Source organism: Myodes glareolus, chromosome 13 (genome assembly GCF_982192425.1).
Source record: "Myodes glareolus chromosome 13, mMyoGla1.1, whole genome shotgun sequence".
Taxonomy (NCBI): Eukaryota; Metazoa; Chordata; class Mammalia; order Rodentia; family Cricetidae; genus Myodes; species Myodes glareolus.
The window spans coordinates 8754923-8765856 of record NC_142038.1 but is presented as its reverse complement, the minus strand read 5'-3'; the positions used below and the strand labels follow the sequence as shown (position 1 = coordinate 8765856).

At 50.4% G+C, this 10934-nt stretch overlaps 1 protein-coding gene across 7 annotated transcripts in view; it reads left to right on the top strand.

The window, feature by feature from the left end:
• The first annotated feature begins 2763 nt into the window (after nt 1-2763).
• The window catches only part of Slc66a2 (solute carrier family 66 member 2), a 32322-nt gene continuing 24151 nt past the window's right edge, over nt 2764-10934 (top strand). For 2 of the 7 annotated variants that reach the window (XM_048419337.3, XM_085676372.2), the window contains exons 1-3: nt 2764-2919; nt 3386-3722; nt 10013-10146. In XM_048419337.3, coding sequence (XP_048275294.2) covers nt 3520-3722; nt 10013-10146 — 337 coding nt within the window. In that variant the 5' untranslated portion in view covers nt 2764-2919; nt 3386-3519. Of the gene's footprint in view, nt 3005-3039; nt 3274-3385; nt 3723-7353; nt 7584-10012; nt 10147-10934 lie in introns of those variants that run through there. The other 5 variants (XM_048419340.3, XM_085676373.2, XM_085676374.2 and 2 more) reach the window with 5 other exon arrangements.

The following is a 10934-nucleotide window of genomic DNA, read 5'->3' as shown; positions in this document are numbered from 1 at the left end:
TCCTGGACCTCACTCTCTAGACCAAGAGGGCTTCAAAGTCACAGAGATCCATCTGCCTCTGCCTCCTCAAGTGCTGGGATTAAAGGTATGTGCCACAACACCCAGCTTTAACCTTAAATTATGTCCTTCATGTCCTACCACGTCCTTCACTCAGAATAATGCTTGTGTGTATATATGTGTGCTGTAGTAATAAAGGCTGAAACAGCAATATGTTGAAAGCAACCTAATATGATAAATATCCATAAATGTTGGAAACAGCATACAGAGAGTTTGTTATCTGGGTCAGTTGGAGTCAGTAAACCCTTGTTAAGGATTTCTAATAACTGGGCTAGAGAGTTGGCTCACTGGTTAAGAGCACTGATTGCCCTTCCAGAGGACTCAGGTTAAATTCCAGCGCCTACATGGTGGCTCACAACTGCCTGTAACTCAGGGTGATGCACATACATGGTTCAGAGACATACACACAGGAAAGTTTTTTTTTAATTTTATGCACCCCACACCCATAAAAATAGCAAAACTAAAAAATATTTCTGTGAACTGTCTCTCATTCTTTTCACATGTAATTCTTTCCATGCATTAAATACAGAGCGAAAGCCTTTGTTACAGAGACAGAGACATAGAGAGATTCACAAAACAGCATTCCTTCCAGCCCAGATTCGGATTCATGTAACTGCAGACAGGACAGAGATGGAAGACATGGGAAGAGAAGCAGAGAACTCAGATCTGGGCTTGCTCCTGGTCAAAGGCCTCCAGAGGGAAGTGCCCTAGTGCAACACTGGAGGGACTCTCTTAGGCAAACATTTCAGACTGGTTTTGCGGGGTTACAACCCTTTTCTCTCCTTTGCTAAAAACTGTTACATGCCTAAAGCTAGCCCCCAGGGTCTGTTGCCTTATTTGGCTACCGATTTATTCCTGAGACTGAACATCAAGGTCCAATAATCAAAATCCACTATTTGGCTAATATGTCCAATCAGGATTTACCAACTCACCCAAGCACAGACTCCCCCTTTCCCATTAAGAATTCACTCTTGAAGAAACACCCGCTTTTGCTTCTTTTGCTCTCTTGCTTTTTGTTCAGTTCGGCCTTCAAGGCTGCGTTTTGAGCTCTCTCTCTCTCTCTCTCTCTCTCTCTCTCTCTCTCTCTCTCTCTCTCTCTCCTCCATCTTTGGCCTTCTTGTCCTTAAGTCCCGTCTCTCCTGTGAAGACTCATGTGATTGTACTTAATTGGTCCCTGGATAGTTCCCATTCTGAGTGGGCCCAGTTCAAGATGTTTAACACAATGACACCTGCAAAAGCAAGATCCCCACTCCCCACATACGATAGCTTGCTCAACTGTCAGAAATTAGGGCGAACTATGTCTGGAGGCCATTCTTCAGCCTTGCATAGCTCTGTTGGCTTCTTTGGGATCGCGGGGACTCAGGTGCTAGTGGAGCCCCTGGGAAGAAGGGGATGTCCTTGCATTGTTACTCTAGACCAAGGGCGCCACATCCAAATATGTTAAAAAGCATCGACACCACTCCAGATGGTAGCTTGCCTTACCAGAGACCACCATGGTGTGCAGTACTGGACCAGAATGCAAGATGTGTGCACCTATTTGTGCTCCTGGTGGCGCCTCTGGCATAGGCTGAGCAGTAAAGTCCCCATTTGTGTGCCTACAGGCCCTGGAATATTCAGGACAAGCAAGGTGACCATACGTGACCCCTTAAAGCACCAACATCGTCAAGAGAGTCAGGAGAGGCGAGGGAATTCCTGAGACTTTGGAGCCTGGAGGTGGGGTGTGGGCACGTCCTAAATGGGAACGCCTACTTCCCCTTCACCCAGTCCTGCCAGGGCTTCCTTCTGTTTATTCATCCCCCTCCTGTTCCTTCCTGGTGTTGAGCATTAAGTGTGTTGATTCAGGAAGTGGTTTGGGGGGGCTGTAGGCTCCTCCGGAGGGAAAGCACTTCCTGTGTTTTCTAGGCCCCTGGACAATCAGGTTTCTTTGGAATTGATCTTAGGGGAGTCTTATGATTTCCCACAAAACGAAACAGTCTTATGATTTCCCTGGGAAACAGGGCCAACTCTGGTGAAAAGAGGGGTAATACCTGGTGAGATAGGTGGGGGTCAGTGTGTTCCGGGGGCGGGGCGGGGCCGGGCAGGGTCTGCCCTGCTCATGTTGTCCCTCTCATGCAGAAGGACGCCTGGCAGACTTTGATATGTTTCCTATTGTTTCCTGTCACCTTCTCATCTGCCACCTCATCGCATTGATCCCTACTGACAGGCAGAGCAACGGGTTCTTCTGGTTCAATTTGCCCAGCCTACCAGGATCCGGCTGATGTCAGAGGTGTATTTGGAAATTCTAATGCTCTTTTCCTATAAGTGAGGACCTGCAGCAGGACTGACCTCATACATGGAGGCTCAGCTATTGTAGCGTGCTGACGCCAGCCCTGTAGTCACCTGGGGTAGTCAGTGAGTAGCTCCAAGCTCCGATCTTGGGTAAGGGTTGCCACCCCCGATAGGCTTGTTCAGAAGCTTTCAAAGACCCCTGGAATCCAGGAGAGGATGGCGTTCTAGGCCTGAACTGGCCACTGTGACAGCTCTCTTTTTCAACACCCAGTATCTCATTCTCAGCTGCTAGTGGCTCAGGATTACATCTACACTGTAATGTAGCCCAGAGCGCGGCGTTAGCTGGAGACGGGTTCACGTGGTCATTTGGCCTGAAAGAGCCTCCCTGTAGATTTTTCCTAATCTGGGACACACAGCAGAACAGAGCTGAGTGCCCGCAGCCTCTAGGGGCTCACCCCGCAGTGCGCGCTTTAGGACCCAGTGGGGTAGCCGCGGGATCCTGGAGTGGGCGTGATCTCCATTGTGACGTCACGGGGCGGGGCTTCTTCTGGCTGGGACTGAGGGACAGAAGGACTGTCCGGCGCGGCGTGGCTGGTAAGGGTCGTGGATTTGCTTCACTTTGGTTGCTCTTCGCTGTCGGGCGGAGCCTCCCTGGGGAACCTGAGGACTCGGGGTCCAGGTCGCTACGCTTCCCTCTGGGCCACGCGTCCACCCCTCCCCCCACTAGCTGAACCCATTTTGGGGCGGTGTCACCCCCTCGGCTAATCGCTCTGGGACGGTGTACCTCTTCCTTCCCCTAACCCGGCGGGGTGCACTCCTAGTGTCCGGGAGGCCGGCAGAGGGCCAGGCGCGCTTCTCCATCTCCTCAGCTTTCCTGGGCGCCGGACGGGTCCTGGCTGTGCCGGGAACCCCCGCGGCGCGCCCCTGGGAGCCTGGGCTTCCGAAGCTGTGAGTGCGGAGCGCTGCGCCCCCAGGCTCTGCCTAGACTTCCAGGTCCGGCACAGGTGCGTCTTGCTTGGTCCAGCTCCTGTCAGTGCTTTATCCTTGTTCCCCCTTTCAGGTCGGGATGGTGGCTGACTGCGCAGGATAGTGGCGGCCATGTGGAGGTGACAGTCAGCTTGTGGACTCAGGGAGCGCAAAGGAGCTTGGACCAGGTGGACGTCGCTGACTGACAGCGCGGTCTCGGTGCTGGCGATGGAAGCGGAAGGCTTGGGTTGGCTTCTGGTCCCGCTGCACCAACTGGTTTCCTGGGTGGCCGCTGGGGCCATGGTCTTCGGAGGGGTGGTGCCATACATCCCCCAGTACAGGGACATCCGGAGGACTCAGAACGCTGACGGTTTCTCCACTCACGTATGCCTGGTGTTATTGGTGGCCAATATTTTACGGATACTCTTCTGGTAAGTTCAGGACTTTCCTTCCTGGGAGCGCTGCTGGAGAGATGGCTTTGTTCTTGGGGTTTCAAGTGGCAGCGAGTGGAGCTGTCTTCCCGAAAGACCTCTAAAAGAACAGGCGCTTATTCTTCGATGGTGGTTGAGTAGGTTGAGCGTCATTTCCAGGAAGACTGGCAGGGCTGGAGCAGAGAGTCAAATACAATCTCCAAGTCTGCCCTTTTATTTAATGCGAGCTTTACCTTTGTCTGATACACCCTGGGGACTTTCTCTGCCTGGATCCCCGCCTTTCCTTTCTTAAGTGTGGAGTGGGGTGGCAGGTTGAGAAAAAAAATAAAGGAATGTAAAGCGAGTTGGTAATGGGACTCCTCTCTGGGCTTGTCTTCTTGTCTTCTGCTGTCCTTTCTCCCTAACCTGTTTTTTTCTTTTTCTTTTTTCTTTTTTCTTTCTTTCTCTTCCTTCCTTCCTTCCTTCCTTCCTTCCTTCCTTCCTTCCTTCCTTCCTTTCTTTCTTTCTTTTTGTTTTTCAAGACAGGGTTTCTCTGTAGCTTTGGAGCCTGTCCTGGAACTAGCTCTTGTAGACCAGGCTGGCCTTGAACTCACAAAGATCCTCCTGCCTCTGCCTCCTGAGTGCTGGGATTAAAGGCGTGCACCGCCCGGCTCTTTTTCCGTTTTTTTGAGACAGGGTTTCTTTGTAGCTTTGGAGCCTGTCTGGAACTAGCCTCCAGCTCACAGAGATCTTCCAGCCTCTGCCTCTCAAGTGCTGGGATTAAAGACCTATGTGGCTGCTATGGGGCTCCTGGCCTGTGTTTTTATTGCTGTTTGTTTATTTTTAGTGACAGTGTTTCCTGACTGTCCTGGAACTTGCTCTGTAGTCCAGGCTGACCTCGAACTCACAGAGATCCACCTGCTTTTGCCTCCTGAGTGCTGGCCTCAAAAGCGTGTGCCACCACCACCCAGCTTCTCCTTGTCCTAACTGTTTCACGTAGGAAGTCAGTCCTTCCCCATAATACTAAGGTGGAGTCTGTTTCTTTAGCCCTTCTTGGGCCACCTTCCTCTCTTTTTCATTTTCATTCTGCTGAGGAAGTTGAGATTAATTTTAACAATTGTTGAAACCGTACGTATTTGAGGTTTTTGCTGTTGTTTTAAGACAGGGTTTCACTATGTAGCTCTGGCTGTCCTGGAGTTCACTTTGTAGACTAAGTTGGCGTCAAACACAGATCCTCCTGCCTCTGCCTCCTGAGTTCTGGGATGAAAGGCATAGCCCACCATACATACTTGAAAAGATGAATTTTTAGAGGAAATTAAAAAGAAGGTTCTCTCTCCATGCTAAATATCTGTAGTTTTCTTTCTGGTCTATTCCAAGTCCTCTGTATACATAGGAAGGCTTTGCAGTTCTCATGAAGGCAGTTGCCTACAGAAGCCAGAGAGAAGAGATCCAGGTCGAGAAGGGAGCTAGGGAGAAGGGAGCTAGGGAGAAGGGATCCAGGGAGAAGGGGGACGGAGAGAAGGGGGATAGAGAGAAGGGATCCAGAGAGTTAGTGGCAGAGTTCTTTGCATTTGACCTTTCTGTGTACTGTTGGAAATGGCCTGAGTTTTTACTAACTATAAAATCAGTTAAAACCAGTCACACTAGGTCAGGAGGAAAGCTCCGAGTGAAAGAACTTGCTGCCCATCCTGAGTTCAGTCTCCTCCACACGGTGGAAGGAGGATCAGCTCCTGCTAGTTGCCCTCTGACCTCCACACATGCAGAAATCCATGTAGTAACTCTACATGAAACAAAAGCACGCCCACTGTTTACAGTTTAGTGAGCTTTGTCAAGGGTGTCCACCCTGGATTTTATGAGTAGAGAGTTCGCTCTGCACTTCTGCATTCTGTCCCAGCGCCGGGCTCCCTGTGTCCCAAGAGTGGGTTCTTAGCCTGGGTCTGTGAGTCATAGTGAGCTGATAGAAGTGGAGTGAGTTGGTCACTGGGGTCACCTTGCTGTTTGTTTTTGGGCCAGGTGACTTTCAAGGAAAGGGTCATTGAATTCTCACTTTCGTTTTTTTTTAAAAAGCTGGGCAATTGCATTTCAAGGATTTCTTCTTCTTGCTTTCCCCTGAGAGGAGGGTAGAGGTCCCCAGCTTGGCTGCCTCCGTGACTGCCTGCAGTGAAGGAAGTAGCCCTAATTAAATCTAAGGTTGACTGGAAGCAGATCGTTTGGTGTAACCATGCGCATACTCTTCTTGGTGGTTGTGTGTGCAGGGCGGAGCCTTGTTTTCAGGCAGGCTGCCCAGTGTAGTCTAGCCTCACTGTTTAGCGTATGCAGGGACAGGACATTCACTTTTTGGCTTGAAGGAACAAATTTTCTCCAAGTACTGCCTGAGGTTTGACTACTGATCTGGTTTGGGGCCATCAGAAGTGAGGCTGTTTTCCTTGTGTGCCATAGAGGAGAGGGACACTGGGACTGGTCCCCCTGCCTTTGTGCTGGGGTCTCTGGGAAGACCTCAAATGCTTTCCATCATGAGGGCTCAGTTGCCTTTTTTGGAGGCCAAGCCTTGTTCACACATGACCTCTTTAGTAGAATCTGTATCCCAGGATGTCCTGGGCCACTCAGGGCTCCTGTAGGTCCTGTGCACAGCACCTCAGTTTCCCAGAACATTCTAGAGGACTGTGAAGAAGGGAGGAACTGAGGGTCCTGGCACTCCTGACTGTTTCCACCTGGGAAGTATCTTTCCAGGCTCTCACAGAATGAAATCCAGAAGTCTGGTCAGTGTCTGGGACACTGCTACCCATCTGTAGCTACACTGATGCTTTGAGGTGATGTGGGGGCTCTCCTGTGCTTCTCCAAAGAGCTTTCTGTAGCTCCAGACTTGGGGTCCCTCTCAAGGTTTCGCAGCTCAGCATCCTCTCAGATGCCACACAGCCAAAGGCTGCAGTGTCTATGCTTCAGTGGGAGCAATGCTGGAGCATGCACCCCCTTCTTGATTACACAGTCCCCCACCCTGAGTAGAGAGCAGGTCCGGGATGTCAGCAGACTCCAGATGAGATTGGAGCCCTCCAAACTATGAAAGAGTTAGAACCTTTAGCCGTTTTCCAACACTAACTGGGACCCAGCCCTCAGAACTCACTGGAGGATGGCTGCCTGGTTTTTTGGTTTGTGTTTGTTTGTTTAGGTTGGACAGTCCTTCAGACTTGAGTTAACTGTGTGAACCCAGGATCTCTGGAACTTGTGAAACTCTCAAGCCTTTATTTCTTAGAATCCTCGTCATGTTATGGAACTCACCTTTCGCAGACTGTTCTCTAGGAAACGGGAGTTACAGGATTTTACATTTTTTGATGTTAGATGTTGGGGCCAAGTGATCCCTTTATCTCAAGTCTGCAGACCAAGACAGGGACTAGAAGTAGAGAAGGACCAGAACGGGGCTGCAGGACCGGTGCCCAGGTTCCACTTGAGCAAAGTTCGCCCGCCACTCATCCTGGTCGATCTGAGGATGGTGGTGCTGAGTCTCCACCACTGCTGGCAGCAGGTCCTGGCTGTGAGCCTGAAACCCTTAGGGGCGGTAACATTCTGCTACTAAGGCGATAAGTTTCCTTTGATATGGAGGGAGTAGCTGTAGAGATATCTAATCTCCTTCGCAGGAGTTTTTCTTGTCACTTTGGGGCTTGGAGAAGTTGTCCATAGAACCAGTTACTGGATTTCTCCAACCTCGTGCCCCCGACTCCAGCACATGCCTCCCCATGATGAGTACCAGCTTTCCTCCCTCTGAGAGAGGGTGAACTCACCATCCCGGGCTGTGTGATGGCAGTCACCCCTTGCCCACAGGTGGGTTAGCAGGAGGGGAGCAGTGCTCTTAGATACCCTCAGGAGGAGACGGTTGGCATTAATTTGGTAAGGAATGGCACCTTTCTATATCTTTGAAAATCGATGATGTTAAAATTTTCCTATTTATTTTGCTTCTTATGCCTTTCAGAGTTGTGCTATTTGCGAGTCTGTGCCCTGCTTCAGCTCTCTTCCCATAAATAAGGCCAGTCAGAGCCTCAGCTCTGCTCGCTGGCACCCTGTTAAGTGGTGCCCTCATTTCCTGTGACCACCAAGCTCATTGGAATTGACTTTGATGTGGCACGTGGAAGCCTTAAACCTTGACCTTTTCCTCTGGAGTTTTTCTACTAGCAGGTGTCAATTTGGGAAGCTGTGCCTTCAGCCTCTTGTGGCCCCGAAGTGACACCTTCCCATGTAATATCCCCATATAACCATCTTTGTGGGCAAATTGCCAGCTAGATAGCCAGTGAGGAAGAGTACTTCCTAGAGCAGCTAAGGCTTGGTTCTGTCTCCCAGTAGCTCCGAGGTTATGGTTCACAGTTTTCAAATAAGATACCAAGGCTCTGAGATGGTGGTCATAGATGCCCAGATCTGGGGACAGTGCGGTAACCACAGGACCCTGGATCATACCTAAGAACAGAGCTGGTCTGCCTGGGCCAGCTCCACTTCCATTCTGGACCCAGGTTGTCCCTTTTCTTTGTCTTCCTGCCAGCTCCCTAAGCTCTCCTGACCTCAGGCAGCTGCTTAATCTGTGGGTCTTCTGAACTCCCAGGGGACATTTGGGCCTTGAGGCCTACATAGAGGATTGTTCCGGACTCGGAAGATACAGTCTTGGCTTGCTACCCCACAGGAAACTGAGACATACCCCATTGCCGAGGGAAGCCTCCCTACAGCATGCCCTCCCTCGTGGAAAACTTTACTGCTGACTCTGCTTACCTGGGGCGCAGCACACCCCACAGGGGGATGTTCACAGGATGTCCAGAGCTCTTGGAAGGCCCTCAAATTGGCTAGGATTGTCTCTGACCGAACTGCTTGTAGGCACAACTTTCAGGAACTAAAGGTAGCTGTCGGGTCAGTTAAAGGATTTGTGTGCTGTACATGATGGGACAGCTTTTCCTCATGAAATGCGCATTCCTGGCCACGAAGTTTTTGAGATACAGGCAAGGTTGTCTCCCTGTCTCCAGCTGATCTTTTTACAAATTACTGTCACCGCAGAGTTTTGTGAGATGCTTTTATTTTATAAATTATTAATTTATTGTCAGACTTGGCCTGGAACTTGCTTCATAGTCCAAGCTAGCCATGACCTTATGGTCCTCTGGCTTCAGTCTATCGGAGTGTACCATACACCCGGTTTGGTTTTCGTTTGTGGATTAATTTTTAGCAAGTTCCTGGCATCATGGCAGCTGCACAGATGATGTGATAGGCTGTGTCCCCGAGCAGGCGTGGTGCTGACTATGAATCAGCAGGACCATTTCCCCGTGTCCCTCCTGTATGGGTCAGGAGCTACCTTAACAAGATCTGGAGGTCAGTCCTGTCCCAGGAGACCAGTGTCTTGAGGGGCAGGACGGGGAAGAGAAAGGCTGGCACTGTTGCTAGGTCCCACAGTTTTCAGGAGATGGAGTTTTTGGGCTGCTGTGTAGAATCTCTTAAATTGCATGCACTAACCACCAATTAAGGTCTTGGAAATCACTTTCTAGCTAAGCAAACTCCGAGGCTAATGCTAGCCTGCGTTTGTACTGTACAGTGGTGGGGTTAGGCTGGGGTGGGACCTGCCTGTGGAGATGACCTGTTGGGGCTTGTCTCTGCGTCACAGCCTGGTGGAATTCTGCTCTGCCAAGGGTGTGATCCCCCAGACCTTGATGGTTGCTGAATGGCAGTTCTGCCTTCCCAAGCTGATAGCCCAGTCGATGATAAACTATTCAACCCTAGTGGAAGCCACTGGAGTGGCTGGGGGAGGGTAACTTCCTTCCTGAGGTGGAGGAAGGATCTTTGGCGGGGGGTATCCCTGGCTGCCTTCTCTTAGTGGAGGATGTATGTGGAAATTTGAACCAGGCTACATGTCTTCACAGACGTTTCCTCTCTAGGCAGCAAGCAGAGCTACTGTGGTCTGGAAATAGTCTTGCCTGGTTAAGATTAGATTTTGACAGGAGGGTAGGTATGTAGGGTCCCCTCATACCAATATATGTCCCTATGTGGGTGACTGAGACTAAGTCACAGAGTCCATGAAGGGGAGACGTCGCTTTGGAAAAGCCTCTTTTGGGGATGGTGTTCCAGGTCCCCTGCCGAGTCTGTCCTGGGTCCCTTGGTCCTTCCCCTTTCTAGCCAGTTCCACACAGACCCTGGAAGGGGAGGCAGCTGGTGCTAGGGCTGTGATACGCACAGACTCTCCCCTGCCCTCCTTTCCAGTGTGCAGCTCAGGTTCTGGCGGAGGAAGGGCTGTGGAAGTGCCGGCAGGGCCGGTGCCGGCTCCCCTCCTGATGCGGGCTCTCCCTCCCCAGGTTCGGAAGGCACTTCGAGTCCCCGCTCCTGTGGCAGAGCATAGTGATGATCCTCACCATGCTGCTGATGCTGAAGCTCTGCACCGAGGTCCGGGTGGCCAACGAGTTGAACATTAAACGCCGTTCCTTTGCAGGTGGGTGATAACGTCTCCTAGAAAGTCTTGCTTAGGCAGCAGACAAAACTTAGCTCTTGTGAAACAAAAAGAAAAAGAAAGAAAGAGAGAGAGAGAGAGAGAGAGAGAGAGAGAGAGAGAGAGAGAGAGGAAGAAAGAAAGAAAAAGAAAGAAAGAAAGAAAAAGACACTTCAGTAAGATCTAGGTAGCTTTTATTTCCCTAAATGACGATTGGCTGTAATTGATAGCAGTATTTTTCCATACTGTAAAAGACTAAACATTTCACAGTTTGAAACAATTAAGATAAGATTTTCTTTCTTGGAATCGGGTGAGGTTTTAACTCCTCTTCTGGCACTTGTGTTCACATCCTGACTGCGTGCTGTCACGGAGGAACCGGAGAAGGCAGAGTCATGTCTGTGTGCAGGTGCCCGGTGAAGGAAGCCCCATCAGTATGCCCGTTAGCCTTGCCTCACACGCACAGGCACCCACTGAAGGTAGAATACACCCAGGGTCTGTGTGTTCTGTGGTCTTAGGACCTGGGCAAGAGCCATCCCCTGCTAAGCACATGACACTCCTTGATGTTGGGCAGCTAAGAAAGCACAAAATACTCGCTGTTTTTATCTTTTCCTTCCCAAAAGCTCTGATCTGGCACTGGATAGTCAGTGTAGGCTGGCAGGCATCACAAGAAGACTTAAATCCTGCTTCCTATTCTAATTCTATTTACTTTTATTTGCGTGGGTGTTTTGCCTGCATGCATGCATGACGCTGTCAGAGATCTTGTAGTTATAGACAGGTGTTAACTGTCATGT